Here is a 17425-nt window from a genome sequence, read left to right as displayed (position 1 = left end):
ATATTTATATAGAATAGTTTAGGTATTATATGTATTTTCCTTCAGAAATCCCACAATCATTCAGCATGTTTCAAAAAGAACATTTGAATCTTCTTGAAACAGTGTATTTCATTTACCTGTCTTTGTTTTCCAGCCTTTTCTATTCTGTGTCCCATGGAGTAGAAATCAGGCTTTGGTATATTTTTATGTTTGTGATTGTCTATGTTTATAATACACACTGAGAGTGCTGATGAACCACACAGGTCTGCTTTGCTGGTTTTGGTTACAAATGATTTCGCTGCACTTAAAAGCAAGCAAGCAGAACTCATCAGTGGGTTATCGTGGGTGCACTTGTGTGCTCCCAGCAGCCTCAGTAGTTTCCATTTCATTTCTGTTGCATGCTCATCGACTGTTAAGTGTGCTGTGTCTTTAAGATGTCCCCTGTGTGAATAATATCATAAATTGAGGAGAACCTCTCAAGAATGGATATTAACCATGATGTGTATGTTTGATCTGCAGATGTTCCCAATCCTCCCTTTGATTTAGAATTGACTAATCAACTGGACAAGAGTGTTCAGCTCTCATGGACCCCAGGCGATGACAACAACAGCCCTATTACAAGTATGTGGTATTATTTGCTTTGTCACTGATAAACTTCATGATCATGTTTGAGCACTTTATAACATGCAATCTCAATTCCTCACAACTATACTTACTGACATTCTCTGTTTCATTGCTGGTAGAACAAAAATATTTCCAGCTGTCTTCAGAGTTAATTCTGATTATAGCTTCCAGCTAAATATATTAATTAAGTAAATACATGGCTGTCATGTGTGGACTTAAAAATCACCTTAAATTTCTACCAGAGTAGAGAAATGTATCTTTAGTTAGTTATTTTTCCCATTACTTCTGGGAGAAAGGGATAGGAGAAGCAGATGCTGAAATGTCCTACTATATATCAAGAAATTGAAACTCGGTAACAGATGTCAGGGTATAGACATCAGGTTCTAAAGAATAAAATTAAATGAGAGACCAGGCCATAAGGACACTTAATAAGTTAGAATTAAGGTAAACACAAGTTTAATTGTATAACCAAAGAGACAGTTAAAAGAGCAGGCACAGTACAACCCTGAAGTCCATCCTTACCTTCAGGTGTAGACTGCAGAAAGACAGAATGTCCTTCTGATAAAAGCTCAGGATTATTTCCAAATGATGGGTGTTGGTTTGCATCCCTATGCAAAGCAGAATATTCCCAATAAAGTCAACCAAATCTTCTCTAGCTTGAATTTAGTGGTGGCCCTTTCATACCTGAACTTGCAACACCCTACCTCAGGACAGGCTGAGTTTCCCTGCTAATCCAGCTCATTAGCCAGAGTTGGCTGGTCGGATGCTTGGAGACTCTTGTGGCCCACATTAAAATGATGCCGTTAGGGTCTCAAGGCATTTGTGCTCCTTCACTTATTCACTCATTCACCTATCCATAAAATGTGTTCCACCATTCTAAAATTATTTTTACATCTCTGCCCTTGCAGAAGCTGTATTTTTGATTGGGACAAAGATATGATAAAATTAATATTATGTTATTATGTGTACTGTCATACATTGTTTATGCAAATTCATACGCATGCATACACAGAAACACGTACATGTGCACAAAGACATTACTCAGTCCAGCTGTAAGGGAGAGCCTGCAGCAAGAAGTAGTAACTGACATCCTGAATCTGCCACCCTTCCCTTAGGAAGGAACCAGCAGTGTTTGCAGGAGGCTACATGTCCCCTGGGTGTCCAGTGACAATGCAGCAAGGGTCCCTGAGCTCAGCCGTCCTTACTGCAGAGTTCTTATCGAGGGCACACTCTATTCTGGGGCTTTTCCTTGACCTGACTGAAACTGTCTCAGAACTGTTGTGCTGTCTACAGCTCTTCCCACCCACTCCACTCTCCTTTCCCTTTCCCGTTATAGGATTTTCCTTCAAAGTAAACTAATTTGCCTTTGGCTGCTCTTGATTGTCCTGTTAGTGATCACTCACTAGCAGTCAACGGCAGGTTGGCCACATTTGCTGTCTTGGGTTTGTTGTGTGTGTTGTGGCCAGAATTCGTCATTGAGTATGAAGATGCCATGCATGAGGCAGGGCTGTGGCACCACCAGGCTGAAGTTTCTGGAACACAGACCACAGCCCAGCTGAAGCTGTCTCCATACGTGAACTATTCCTTCCGGGTGATGGCGGAGAACAGCATTGGGAGGAGCCTGCCCAGTGAGGGTTCCGAGCAGTACCTGACCAAGGCCGCAGGTAAAGCAGGACTTAGGGATAGGGAAAAAAAGGAAACGTTTTTCTCCCTTTGGCAAGGAGCAAAGCTTACCCATATGTGGCTGTTTAACTTCTAGAACCAGATAAAAACCCCACGGCTGTGGAAGGATTGGGATCTGAGCCTGATAATTTGGTGATTACGTGGAAGGTGAGCTATGAAGTCTTCAGTTTTCCCCTGTTATTTTTGAAGAGTGAAAAGAAGTTGTTTTAAATTATTTGCATTAAAATCCCATTTCACCTATTTCTTGGGGAAAAATATATCTTTAAAGGGCAGTGTTGGAGTAGTAGGTAATAAGTTTGATCTCTGGAGCCAAAACGAATAAGTACAGCTCTGCTACTTACTTACAGTGTGGTCTTAAACCACTTGTTGAATATTTCTTGAGCATCTCTATGAAGTGAACAATAAAAAAGAACCAGCTTCTTACAGTAGAGGAATTAATTTGTATAAAGCATCTGTAGCAATGACCATCTGTGCTCAAAATATACTAGCAAGTATTATTACATAGAGCCTCCTGGAAGGCATGCATCAAGATATTCCTTATATATTATCATTATTATATCATTATTAATATATCAACTTATATATTATCATTATTATTATTATTATGATTATCTGTATATTCTGTATTTGGAGGATTAACATATACTTATATAGTTTAAAATCTATCTTAGAGCTAACATGCACACTTATATGTACACATAAGTGTGTATACTTATAGTATACATATATATTTATATACACACAATCAAGTTAGACTAACAAGCCAACTTTTTTGTTTTGTTTTGTTTTTTGAGACAGGGTCTCACTATGTAGTTGAGACTGACCTGGAACTCACTATATATAGCTCAGGCTGGTCTCGAACTCACAGTGATCCTCCTGCCTCAGCCTCCCGAGTGCTGGGATTACAGGTGTGTGCCACCACACTCGGCTGCCAACTTTTTTTTAAATAAGGAGGGAAATAGTTTCTAAGTTTCAGTCTCCAAGTAAAATGGACAGACAGTCACACACACAGGAATGCATAAAAGAATCAAATAACTAGACTGTTTTCAGACTTACCCACCTTTACCTGCACAACCAGACTTTGAAAGGTTTATGTGGTATTCACTGCTTTAAAATAGTAATTTACAGCCTTTGAAATGTTAATCCCTAAAAAGCTTCGAATCTCATCATAAATGAAAAAAAAATAAGAGGTCCCTGGAGAAAATGGTTAATAGTAGGTATTTTAGGGTTTCATTGCCCACTTTCTTTAGGTCTGGGAGTTGGATTTAGTGTTCCTGTAAAAGGATGTACACTCAATCTGTTTTATAACCTTGGGTTATTTGGTTTTTCTTTAGCCCTTGAATGGTTTTGAATCAAATGGGCCAGGCCTCCAGTACAGAGTGAGCTGGCGCCAGAGAGATGGTGATGATGAATGGACATCTGTGGTTGTGGCAAATGTATCCAAATATATTGTCTCCGGCACACCAACCTTTGTCCCATACCTGATAAAAGTTCAGGCCTTGAATGACGTGGGGTTTGCTCCAGAGCCAGCAGTAGTCATGGGACATTCTGGAGAAGACCGTAAGTGTCTTGTGCCATTTCCTTTCTACTTTTCCCAGCAGAACCACCTGCTAAAGTACAAACCATGGCTATTTCCATAGGTGCTTAGGTCTGCAAGGGATGAAGGCAGCAATTGTATTTGTTAACTTCTTTGTTTTTAAACAGCATGCCATGCAAGAAATGGAGGTGACTCAGTGTTGGGGTACAGCTAAGTGGTAGAGTGTTTGCCTGGCATGTACACATCCTAGGTTCAATGCCAACCCCTCAAAAAAAGTAAAAAACAGAGGTTCAGAATATTAAAGAGATTACTTTTTTAAAAAAGGCTGTCCTCATAAAGTTAAAGGAACAGTTAACCAAAAAGAAATATTTTATAGTCAATCCTTAATAATCCATAGAATATGATTCTATGAATAGGCTGAGGCATGCTTCAAGAAAAAAATTACCATGATGATATTTTTACATGAAGTTCAAAAAATAACATTGAAGGGCTGGGGATTTAGCTCAATGGTTCTGCTGCCTGCCTCACAAGAGCAAGGACCCGAGTTCAGTCCCCGGTACCCAAATAAATAAATAACATAACATAACATAACATAACATAACATAACATTAGATCTTCTGTCTCCCTTCCCTGTCCTTTTTGCAGTCCCAATGGTGGCTCCTGGGAACGTGCATGTGAACGTTCTAAACAGTACCCTGGCTGAGGTGCAGTGGGACTCTGTGCCCCTGAAAAGTATCCGAGGACACCTGCAAGGCTACCGGGCAAGTAGAAGGAGTCACACACTCCCCTGAGTAGCAGGGCATTGGCGAATGCCACTTGTTACACAGCGCGTAATGAGGTTGGAGTAAGCTGTACCTGTCTTTACAAACTCATGATAGCGAGTTTATTTCTTGCCTTGTGCAGGGAGCCATCTAAAGGACCCCAGCGAGATGTAACTTGGAATCTTGCTCATCCAAAATGAGAAAAAAAAAATGTTTTCTCCATTTTTTTCCACAGATAAACTAAAATTCTGTGAAATGAACAGTATGTGTACAAAATGAGGCAAACTAATTACTAAAGAACTAAAATATAACAAATTGCACTTAGCTTTCAAGTAATATGGATCTCATGTGTTGAACATACAACACTATCATAATAATGTGGGTATTTTTTAAACAATTCAGATTATGTTTATGTAGTTCCAGCGGCATCATTTTCATGAACATCAATTATCTTTGCTTTAGGAAAGCACAAAAAGATTGATTCGTAGAGATTTTTGATTTACTGGCAGCCAAAAACTGTACCCCATGTTCACACACACACACAAAACCTCAATTTGTTAACACTGACCTCTCGAGGTCACGTTTAGTACTGCATCACTGGCCCCCAATATTGGCCACTTTCTGTATGTGGGTTGACTTCTCTTGAAGAATACCTTTAAATTCTTAGGAATGTGTGAGAACTTAATAAGCAATAAACTCTGGATTTGTTACTAAAGTTGACCAACACTTTCTTTATTCATTTCTCTAAAACCTGTACCTATAATTTAATACAAGAAATATGTATGCTTAATTAAATGACACAGACTGCTTGGTGACAGAAAAGCCCTGCACTTGCAGTGGAGGCTCCTCTGCAGCTTTGGGAGAGCCATTGAGGTACCCAGAGGCTAACTTCTACCATAGGAAAAATAACAAGCCTCGCTGTGGTGTTTAAAATTAGCAAAATATTATATTGTACATGAACATGTATTAAATATTGAGCAATAGTTTTATTTTTAGAATCTTGTATATGTGTGAAAGGTTCATCTTTTTTTACTGTCAACCATTTGCCTTGTGTTCTGGAGAGGACCCTAATAGGAGTCTCATGCTGCTTTATTTATTTCGATTATACTCCTCCAACCGAATAATTATATATAGCTTTGTCATATCATCTGAATTTCTTCCTTGCCTGGGGATTCCAGTTCTCTTGCTGAGGATCAGTATCCATCTGTTTGGCAACTAGTTTTCTTTCAAAATGCATGAAGAGATTTTCTAGGAAAAAGTAGTTTTAATTTGTGAACCTGAGGAACCTTGTGTGTCTCCTCCTTGTGCATCCCTGACTTCTGCTCTCACTGCTTCAGATTTACTACTGGAAGGCACAGAGCCCATCCCAAAGAAACAGACGGCACGTTGAGAAGAAGATCCTCACCTTCCAGGGCAGCAAGACCCACGGCATGCTGCCGGGGCTGGAGCCCTTCAGCCACTACTCTCTGAATGTGCGCGTGGTCAATGGGAAAGGAGAGGGCCCAGCCAGCCCTGACAGAGCATTCAGCACTCCCGAGGGAGGTATGGAGGACATGGCTCCGAGAGCCTGGCCTGGGGGCCTTCTGTGACAGAAGGGCCCTCCCAGAGAAGTGTACTCCGGGAGCTCAGTGTGACCTTCCCCTAGAGGAGCACAGCCCACACAGCTGGGGAAGTGCCATTCACATGTGGCCTGAGGGTACACTGAAGAGATTAGAATCCAAACTGGTGCCCTGAAGCACTCTTTCCTTTCCTTTCGCTTGAAGTCTTTTTCCCCACTTACACTATCCAAAACATAGCTGAACTTAGGTTTATTCAAGTCTTTCACTTTCTGACCTGAAGCACATTCATTCTGCAATTTTACTAAGCCTCAGTGGCCTCCTCTGAAAAGTGTGAGAACTAAGTGCGATACTTAAGAAGGCATGGAAATAAAAATATTTCTGAGTAGCAGCTGACCACTATAACTTCTCTCCCCACGATCTTTCATCATTTGTTACGAAGTTGAGCAGAGTTAGAAGGTTGGTCTTGAACAAATGGGTTGGAAAGAAAAGATTAAGTGATTATGAGTACAGTGTGGGCCAATGAGGGAGGTGGCAGGGGAAAATCAGAAATACCTTGGCGCGGAGAACTTTGGGCAAATGGACATGGGAGCCTTGTGTATTAGGGAGCACAGGGGTCGTAAGGGCAGGATAGAGGTTTGGAAAGGCACTAAAATGGTCGCTAGCTATTTTGAACTTTGTGTTGGCCAGCCATGATAACAGAACAGATCCCTTCTGTGTAATTCTTGGGTCTTTTGATGAGAGATGTTCACAAACTCTCCTGGCCCCTGATTAAGGTTGGGCTCATGATGTTGGCAGCTGCCCAATAGCCTTGAGTCCCAGCTCTTGTCCTCAGTCTTATTACTGCTTGGAGGGTTGGGCTCCTTCCCTGGAGGCTTTCACCAGTGAGGCCACACTGGTCCCATACATGGCTGTGAGGATTAAAGGATAAAGAAGAGAGGAAGTGGTTGTCTTGCAGGTCCAGGCAAAGGAGAGGGGACAAGGGAGGGGCAGGGGAATAGCTGCCTTTGGGATGAAGGAGATGGAGTTGCCAGGCTTTACTGTCCCAGGAGGTGGTGGACAGAGCAGAGGGAGAAGTCCAAGTTGACCCCTTGGTTTCTGGCTAGAGTGAAGGAGGACAGTGATATCACTAGCAGGTTTCCAGGGAATGTGGTAGGGGAGGCGGAGACCTGAGGGAGAGCTGGCCCAGTCATTACCCTGGTGAGGAGGTGAATAAAAGACCAGGCTTGTCTCTCTGGAGATTTGCCAGCTTCTGCGGTGGAAAACCTAACACCCTCAGCTTCTCCAGAGCCTCAGTTTTGCCAGCACTGGGGCTTTTATCTTTTACCATGGGTCCCAGGTAGCTGTCAGCACTTAGGAGATGAATGGCTCTGCACCTGGGCAGCTGGCCGGGGCCCAGGGCCAGCGGGCAGGGTATCCTTGCTGCTGGGAGACAGGTTTGTTGAGAGAAACTCCTTGATGGCCCAGAACACAGCTGCTTCCACTCGAAGGTCTGGTTGGAACTGTTACACTTAGCAGTCAGCTTGCTTTTATTAAGCACCATTTATAAATCAAACATTATCTCTTTTAAATGTATTTAATTTGAGTCCATATAAAGGCAGTCATTATTTATTTTGAGAGGATGGCTTTTTTATGAATTTAAATGGAAATGAGAACAGAAGATGAGAATAAATTGGTTCCTGCCACAGGTGGATTCATGTACTTTCAGCTGAGTCAAGAGAAAACTACTGAAAACCAAAACCTTGATCAGTTGTACAGATGTGGCAAGAGGTCATTTGAATACATTCTGAATACATTAGAAACTTTGGTATTGACTACATGTTCTCATTAAAGTCCCTAGTGCTCCCTCATCTTTGAAGATTGTGAATCCCACACTGGACTCTCTTACTTTGGAATGGGATCCACCAAGCCACCCAAATGGCGTTTTGACTGAGTATACCCTAAAATATCAGCCAAGTAAGTAACTGGAAGGAGGGGAGGAGAAATGCAGGTTGGTTTGTTTTTTAACTTAACTGTTACATAAAACAAGCGTGTTCTTTCTTTGTACCTATAGAATTTATACATGTGCCTTCAAATATTATTCCAAAAAGATCTTAAAATGTTTTAAAAGAAAAACAGTGTATATGCTACTGAAAATTAAGTACTATGTAGAATAATATGGACTTTTGAGGGTCTGGAGTTTAGGAGAATCCTCTCATTAAATTAAGTGGGCATTACATATCTATAAGCAGAAAACACTAAGATGAGGTTCCTTTATCACAAGACTATTAAAGGAAAGATTTGAAATTATTTAATAAAATATGGCTCCACCTGCAAACATGGAGTAAAAAAATGCTGTCGTGATTCAATCATAGAATCCCCCTAGTTTATGAACAAATGAAGAGCATATTCCCCCTTGCTGTTATGTTATATTGTATTGAATGTTATAACATTATAGAAGTCCAGTGAAAAATGTTCAGGATTATAAGTCATTGTAAAGCAGATTTGATGTTTTTGATCGACACAGATATTTACAATAGTATTTATTCTTATTGCAATTAATAAAGAATGAATTTGTTTGTTATTTCTTATTCACAGTTAACAGCACACATGAATTAGGCCCTCTGATAGATTTAAAAATTCCTGCCAACAAGACACGGTGGACTTTAAAAAATTTAAATTTCAGCACTCGGTATAAGTTTTATTTCTATGCTCAAACATCCGCAGGATCTGGAAGCCAGATTACAGAGGAAGCAATAACAACTATGGATGAAGGTAAGATGGGTATGTATGAAATCCATACAATTATAAGTATCCTGAAATAAAAATCCTTAACTTTGGTATGCTTTCTCTTTCCTTCTTACCCTGAGGTATCCCTCTTACCTATACAAACACTTACTTGTAACGTCTCATTCTGATATTTAATAAAATCAGTTTTTTAGTTTATACTGGAATGACTATTTGGTATTTTCTGAGTTGCTTTTAAAATTTATATTAAAATAATAGAGTCAAAGTGAAAAATTATATGTCACACTTGAATTCAAAGTTCAAGGCAATTTTTTTCTGTGTGTAACTATATACACATACACATATTTACTCATATAATGTAGGAGCACACAGACTTACACAATTACATGATTCTTCTGGTCCTAATTCACCAGATATAGTTTGATAATCCATGTATTGGTTAATGTTTTCTAGTGAAAAATCAAAACAGTCACTAAATAGTACATTTGTGTTGGAATAAGGAGCTTTATATTTTGGTGTGTCATCTGGTGCAAAGAAACCAAAATAACTCCATTACAGTATTTATACTTTTAAAAAGCATCCTGATTAGATTCAATGAAAATGATTTTAAAATATTGTGAAAGATTTTCCAGTTTTGCAGAAACTGTAATATTTAAGGGTTACTCATCTGATTATCTCTCATATCATAAGAAATTGACATTTCTATGCAAAATTTGATTCACATTATCTTTAAGCCTTCTTATACACTAGATAATGAATAAAGCACCTTAAGTAATGTATGGATTTAGTAATATTGAGTAAGTTTGGGGACACTGGCATATTTTTGTCCCCTGTACCTGATGTGGTACGCTCATTTTTCTTGCATGCCTTAGCATTTTAATAAGTGTTTTCTTGTATCGCTATACATGCTCATGGGTGTGTTGCATCTAACTATATAGTGTCCTATTTCTGTTTCCCTTCATCAAAGCTGGTATTCTCCCACCTGATGTAGGTGCAGGCAAAGGTAAAATAACTCATCTGCATGACCTTATACATGTGTGAATATGCAATGTTAAATGTGGGGAAGTGCAGCATGGGTAAAAAAGAGAAAATAAAATATGCTTGAACTACCAAAAAGAGAAGATTTTTGGCTGATCGTGGCTTTAAAATTAATTTTTAGTCATTTTTACAAGTAGCAAGACACATACTGAATTCTCCTAAATTTTTTGGTCAAGACTTATATCTGCAGTGAAAATCCTAAATCTTAGCTTTTAATAATATGATTTTGGCTGGATCAGACAGAACCAAAACTGTGAATTTGTCACAGATCCTCTCTCTTGCCATGCCACATGTCAGTTCAGAGCCATCAGTCCTGTGATGAAAACAGCCCATGAGAAACTAAAGAAATTGAGCTTCCCCTTATAATTGGACTTAGCTGCACTCCTCACAGGCACAGCGTACACTCTCCTGGCACTACACAGCATTGCCCATCTGAAATGTCCATGTAACAACTGTTCTGTCTTTGCCCACCAGTGCGTCTTCTAGTCAGCCTGCGTGTTTGCTCAACTATGTTCCTCCATCCTGTCTTCCCCCAGTGGCTCAAGCCTTCCGCTTCTGAGTCATAGGCAGCAAGAGCTCTTTGTGTCAGAGAGACCTGTTGAGCAGCGTGGTGCTTGATAAATTGTAAGATGTCTTCCGCCTTGACCCACCCTGGGCTGTTGGTTGACCACTCTGCCTCCACAGAGCGGCAGAGCCCCTGGCCCCTGGCTGTTTTTGAGGGAACTGTGTCACAGTAAGGGCTTTTCCTGGGTAAATCCTCACTCCTGAAACAGGAGTGAAGAACAAAAGACCAGGAACAAGAGTTTTGCCCTGCATTATTGAATTCTTGTGAGCTTTGGCTTGATACATTTTTTTCTGTTTTGTGAGAAATTTGCTTACAGTCAGAGCCTTGCTAAATTATAAAATGTATAATTATAGAATTTAGAGTGATTGAGTAAAAACTGTCCAATTTTTTTATTTTTTTATTTTTTAGTCTTGTTCCCGCTCTTTTTTGTTGTTGTTGTTGTCAGACAGATTATTGACTTCCATTTTGGCAGATGTGTGTGTATATACTTAAAACACTTTCATCGTTCTCACTACCCCAGCACACAACTTGCACTGTGCTTCTCCCTTGGTTTCACATTTTTTGGGGAAAAGGGTAATCTTCATAATATTATATTTGTGTTTTTGACTCAAAAGAACGAAGTTGTAAGAGTTCCTCTCTATAATATTGTGGAAAGATGCAGAAGACACTTTATATGTATGCTTCTTTTCTGGGATTAGGTGTCCGTTAAAGTCATCGGTCGCTTTACAGCACTTTCACCGAGGCCCTGCAGTGAGGGCTCCTTCTCCCACCTGGTGGACACGCCTCTGCCGTGTGCTTGACTGGCAGAGGACCTGCCTCGGCTGCTGTGAAGCAGTCTGTTTCTCTTAGCTCGTCAGTTCAGGAGAGGACATGAGAACGACCATCACCTCCTGTTTTTAATCAACTAAATCTAAACTAAATTGTTTTTGAGTGTAGGTTCTACCATTCAGTATTACTACATTGAGTTGTGAATTATGATTGTAGAACAAGAAAACAATGAAGTGTGAAAGTTCATTAAGTCCTCAATATAAAATCTGATAGATCTCAGGTGAGAAGAGGAATGATGTTTAAGAAAAAGAAAAAGCTAAATCTGACATTTTCAATATTGTTTCTTTTCGTAGTGCAACGTTAGTTAAATGTTTCTTACATAAGATGATGATATTTTGCATGGTGAAATTTAAACAGATCAAGCATAATTTGTGATCTTGGACCTTTTTCTTCCATACCTTTTTTTCAACCTGATAATGATTAATTCCTTTTTGAGTCAGGCTTTTCATATAAGATTTATAATTATTTGGATGTACTTCTTTAGTTTCTATGATTTCAGAGTCTGAGGTTCTAGAACTAGATCAGAGAAGAGCTCTGTTGAAATGAACCAAAACATGCCTCTAATTGATTTGAGTTTTGCTCCCAGTATTACTGATGGATCCTGTTGCTTTATTTATAACATTTGACTCTGGTGCCCTTGAGAGAAACCATCAGGACATGTTTGTAGGGTAACTCATTGGGGTAAAGGAAGGAGGAGAAACTAACGAGGTGGTGACAGATGCTTTATTCTTCACCTTATAAGCAGCCTATTACGGGCAACCAGATAGGTCTGAGCAGAAAAGGGCACTAAGAATCTTCTAACATTGAATCCTCCCATTAGCTGACTCTCACTAGAGTATTTTACTAAAGAACCAGAGAACAAAAATGTCAAATTCTCAGTTCCCACAACACCAAGAAGAGACCTACATAGAAACCTAGAAGTTTCAACCAGTTCAACAACTAATGTCTCTCTGGCACACAAAATGAACTCAACTTGGTTTTTTTGTTTTATTTTTACAATACAGTGTATAAAAATAGTAAAACAGTCCCTGTCTTTGACATGCTTCAAATCTGGCAAGGAAGAGATGCCAGATTAATAGTCTGAACAAAATATTACTCACACATAGGAATATGAACCCTTCATTTTGCCAAACAAGATCAGGGAAAGCAGCACAAAGAAAATAATATTAAGACAGGCCTTACAGCCCAGTGTATTTTGGCAGCTCAATCAAGAATTGAAGTTTAGGGCCGGGGATTTAGCTCAGCGGTTCGGTGGCCTGCCTTGCAAGTGCAAGAACCTGAGTTCAATCCCCGGTACCAAAAGAAAACAAAAATTGGAGTTTAAATCTTGGTAAGGGCATAAGGAAAAAGGCCAGGGTTGGAAAATGCACAGGACGTTTGGGTGATACCCAGCAGGCCAGCTTGACTGCAGGGTAGAATGTGTGGAAAACAGAAGTCCCTGAGTTGTGACTGTAACAGCAGGTGGGGCTGGATGGGCAGCCATGAATGCCTTGCTGAGGAATTTGTATTTACTTGTGGGCAGAGGTAAGCCATCCACATCTTAAACAGGGAAGAAACCAGATCTGATTTGTAGGTTAGGAAACTAAAATATAGTACTCTACACACACTACTGGGCATCTATAGAGAAAGACTTAGAATAGGGAGAGGCAGACAGTGGCAGATGGGTGGGAAAGCCTGGGTGGCTTTGACATGAGGATCCCCTGGTCTGCCACATCATAGGGGCCTAGCAGGTGCTTGTGCAAGAAACTCTAAGAAAGCAAGGGGGGACTACAGGAAAGGAGAGTTAGAATTCTCTATGATAAAAGTAAATCATAGAGTCTTATCTGATTGCCTTTAAGGATGAGCTATTGCAAATTTATAGCATACAGTTCTTTAGTATTAACTATAGTGGTAATACTTTAGATTTTTTTAAAATTGAGTTTATTGGTACATTTTAGGTATACAGTACAGTTACATTCATTATTGGGATCCTGTACCTTTACATGACAGGTCTTGGTTCTCATTTTTTTCCCCTTGTCCCTGCCTTCCCTTCACCCCCTCTTTACCTCCCCATTTACAAACACTTTATTTCCATTTTTTCATTTTCTCCTATTTTTTTCTTTTCCCTTATTACCTTTCTCCTACCCTTCGCACTTTCCCTACACCTTTAGCCCTTTTCTTACTATTTCACATTGTCAGTTATCTCATTAGGATCTTATGTACTATTACAGTTTGTTCACACTAGAGAAATTATATTTGGTATTTACACACGTGTGCCTTATTTATTTCACTTAGGAGTATATCCTCAATATGTATCTGTTTTCCTATGAATGAATCTAATTTCTCATTCTTTATGGCTGAGTAGTATTCCATTTTATAGAAAAACCATATCTTCTTTATCCAGTTTCCAACTGATGGGCAAATGGGCTGCTTCCAAGTTTTAGCTATTATAAACTGTGCCACTATAAACATGGGTGCACATGTATCACTGTGATATGATTTTTTTAATTCTTTTGGAAAGATACCCAGGAGAGGGATGGCTCGGTCAAATGGAACCTCCAGTCCATGCTCTTTGAGGTATCTCCATATTGATGTCCATAGTGGTTGCACCAGTCTGCACTCCCACCAACAATGGAGAAGGGTTCCTTTCTCCTTACAACCCTGCCAACATCTGTTACTGGTTGATTTCTTGATAGCAGCCATTCTTTGTGGGGTGAGGTGGAATCTCAGAGTTGTTTTCATCTGCATCTCTCGAATGACCAGTGATATGGAACATTTTTTCATATATTTAGTTGCTGCTTTTACTTCTTTGAGAAATGTCTGTTCATTTCAGATGCCCATTTTTGAATCGGGTCTTTATATTTGGAATTTTGAGTTCTTTATGTATTATACTTTAGATTTCTAAAACGGTCATCTAGTAACTAAAAGTTTGGGTTATCCATCCTGTTGTAATCCTAGCCTCTGGTGACCACCATAATACTGTTTCTCTAGTTAAATGTTTAAAATTTTTACATACAAGTGAGATTATATAATATCATTCTTTTTCTGTCTGGTTTATTTCATTTTCCATAATTTCCTCTGGTGCATCCCTGTTGTTGCAAATAGCAGAATTTTCTTTTTAAGGCTAAATGATACTCCATTTTATTTATATATTTTATCTATATGTACTCATCTTTCAGTGGCCACTTAGTGCCCATGTCTTGTTTATCATGAATAATGCTACAGTAGACATGGGAGAGCTGATACATCTTTAAGATCCTGGTTTTATTTTAATAAAGCTGAAAAAATAAAAATAGTTTAGAAAAAAACTTCAGGAAGCAAAGAGAACATCCATAGAAACCACCATAGAAGTAGTAACTTAGAGTACTGAGAGCTATGATTCTGCCTTGGCCATCTTGCATAATTACTTCAAGACTAAATTCCTCAGTTCCATAATTCCATAGTTTTTTAAGGAAACAAAATGTTGCTAAGGTTGAAGGGAGGGGAAGGGAATGGGAAAAAAAAGGGGATCAAGATATATCATATACAGATATAAATTCCCTATGATGAATGTTATCATTATGTATATCTAAAATGTACCAATAAAATAATTTAAAAAATAGTTTGCCCCAGTTCTTTGCCATTAATGTTTTACACATGTCTATGACTCCCTCTGTTGATGAGATTCCTAGCATTATCTGTTTCTTTAAGAATTGAGTCTAAGTCTTGGTGAGGAACATAAGAGAAATTTTTGCATAATTCAGTAAAATTTTTTCTCTGCTATTTCCATGTACTTAGCAAAAAGAGGCACAAAATGTACATGAGTTGCTGCTTTATATTTCAGAGGTCAACTGTATTATCTCACTTCTTTAATATACTTTTCTTTTTGACCCTAAGAAGTGCTACTTCATTACATTTGTTTCAGCAGAGGTGTTTGGCTTCTAAAATTATACAACAAACTTTATAATTTCATTTGAGTATCTGAGTAAAACCATTAGTACTTTCTGTTTTATCACCTTAGTACGTTTTCTCTGAGATAATAAATTGATTTTATTTTTTAACTAAACATTCAAAGAACATCTTCCATGACTTTAGATGCTATCTTTACTGAGTAGCAAGGTTGTATATTACTGTACACTCTCCATTCTTTGGATTTATAAGCAGATAGTTAGGTTGTGTTAATAGTTTTTCAGAGCATGCTTTGCAGCATTTAACAGGTAAGATTGTCTTGCTGTCTGTGATGTGTCAAGTAAAATAGTTCCTACTCCTTTTGTCTTTTGTTTCTTAACTTCTGATAAGCATGCTTGGCAATTACTTTTGAAGCTTATCTTCCAGCTTACCCTAACCATCCAAACATTCTCTAAGGAGTTTCTCAGCTCCTCCGATTCTCAAAGTATGTGACTCAAAACAGATCAAAAGCCACTATTCTAAGGAGCATTCTTTGTCACAACACATTTTGTAAAGACCTGTACTGAGATGAGAAATACAATTTTAAAGTAGCCAAACAGTGTTGGAGTTTACCTACAAGTTTCTGATACTATACCAATCTCTGTGCCTTGGATTGTTCTGCAACCCCTGTCACCCATCATTAAATAAAGACTGTGGGTGATTCTCGGGACTGTATCCAATAGGCCACAGTTTACATTGTTCAAAACCCTCTTCTAGAGCTTCTAAGTTCTAATAGTATATATAATTATATCTGATCATTTTCTAATACTGTAATTTAATAAATGAAAAGTCTTCCTGTAATAAAAATGAAGTATGCGTGAACCCTAAATTTTAACAGTAAATCAGTTTTATTTGTGCAATTTCATAGTATTTAAATCTATTCTCTATTTGTTTGTATGGTGCTGCAATGTGATTGTTTGTTTTACTTTTCTATTGTATATTTAGTTCAAGCAGTAAATCCCAGGATCAGCAATCTTACTGCAACAGCTGCTGAGAACTCTGCCAATATCAGTTGGAAATATGAGGGACCAGAGCATGTGATCTTTTATGTTGAATATGGTGTAGCAGGCAGTAAGAAACAATTTCATTACCCTGATTTTAATTTGGGAGACACATTTCAAGAGATTAAGAACATTTTTAAAACACTGTGGATCAGCTTGAAAAGTATCTTGATCCAGTTAAGTAATCAGAATTATCTAAAAAAGTATAGTGAATCATCAGCCTACACGCTTTATATATAACTAGGAGTCTCTTTTTTTCATTTTGTTAATAACAAAGGACATAAGTTCCCTTCAGATGTTCTTTTTCATATCATAGTAATTTAAATCGGTTCTGTACCCATGACATACAATTGAGTAGTAGTGAATTATTTGTAAGTACAAGTAGGAAAGGAGAAAAGGCATTGCAAATTCAAGCATGAAACAGTAGAAATCAAACTGACTGGAAAGTATGTATTTTACCTAAACTATTACAAGAAATTACAGAAAAGTAAAGCTTTATGGGAGCATTCATTTGATCTGGATGTTTGACCCAAGGCAGCCACTGTAGTCACATCTACTAGGAGATGGTGCAGCATTAATTTTCAACAGTTTGCCAAAACCCAGTGTCCCTTCCTTAATACATAAATGCTCCATAGATAATAAGCTGGATTACCAATGAATGTTTGAGCAATTACTTGACAAAATATTTAACATGATCCAACTTTCTGTTTAGGCCTTTATCAGACAAATAATTATAGTCTAGAAATGACTGTCCTTTTAGAAGAACCAATACCTGGGAAAGATTGAATATATAAATTGGATTAATTGGAACGTATTTAAGTTGACCAAATGATTTCATGTTGTGAATATTAAAAAACAATTCTTCGCATAGATGACTTATGCTATTTAATGTATAATGGTTCTTTTTATAAACATCTTTAGAGTAACTTATCAGCTTTATAAGGCAAGGTGCAGGAGAGGAAGCTTCCTTTAGATTAAAAAGACTACAATGGGAATATATATAATTAACATGCAATTTATATATCCAGTAAATTTTTCTTTGAGTATATTTTCATGTAGGTCTTCATTTAATTGACCTATTTGACATGATTACATTTAGAATAATCTAAAGTGATAAATAAGCATCCTAGATTTTGTCTTTCACTTATAAAGAATTTTCCTTTCTTGAAGCATTAAGTAACTTTTAGTCCCTTAAAATGTTCAAATCTGTTGTTTTTGCA

The 17425-nt window shown here is 38.2% G+C and overlaps 1 protein-coding gene across 43 annotated transcripts in view; it reads left to right on the top strand.

The window, feature by feature from the left end:
- Nrcam (neuronal cell adhesion molecule) overlaps nucleotides 1-17425 on the top strand; it is a 195662-nt gene that overhangs the window by 159365 nt on the left and 18872 nt on the right. For 11 of the 43 annotated variants that reach the window (XM_010614001.3, XM_033756828.1, XM_010614004.3 and 8 more), the window contains 10 exons: nucleotides 499-600; nucleotides 2070-2267; nucleotides 2363-2433; nucleotides 3621-3846; nucleotides 4469-4584; nucleotides 5922-6126; nucleotides 7974-8096; nucleotides 8718-8903; nucleotides 9835-9870; nucleotides 16150-16275. In XM_010614001.3, coding sequence (XP_010612303.1) covers nucleotides 499-600; nucleotides 2070-2267; nucleotides 2363-2433; nucleotides 3621-3846; nucleotides 4469-4584; nucleotides 5922-6126; nucleotides 7974-8096; nucleotides 8718-8903; nucleotides 9835-9870; nucleotides 16150-16275 — 1389 coding nt within the window. The remainder of the gene's footprint in view (nucleotides 1-498; nucleotides 601-2069; nucleotides 2268-2362; nucleotides 2434-3620; nucleotides 3847-4468; nucleotides 4585-5921; nucleotides 6127-7973; nucleotides 8097-8717; nucleotides 8904-9834; nucleotides 9871-16149; nucleotides 16276-17425) is intronic. The other 32 variants (XM_010614022.3, XM_033756861.1, XM_010614023.3 and 29 more) reach the window with 6 other exon arrangements.

The sequence above is a fragment of the Fukomys damarensis genome, unplaced genomic scaffold (assembly GCF_012274545.1).
Source record: "Fukomys damarensis isolate Sample0158 unplaced genomic scaffold, DMR_v1.0_HiC HiC_scaffold_4, whole genome shotgun sequence".
Classification (NCBI taxonomy): Eukaryota; Metazoa; Chordata; class Mammalia; order Rodentia; family Bathyergidae; genus Fukomys; species Fukomys damarensis.
The sequence above is the reverse complement of the archived record's forward strand: the minus strand, read 5'-3'. Positions and strand labels throughout refer to the sequence as shown.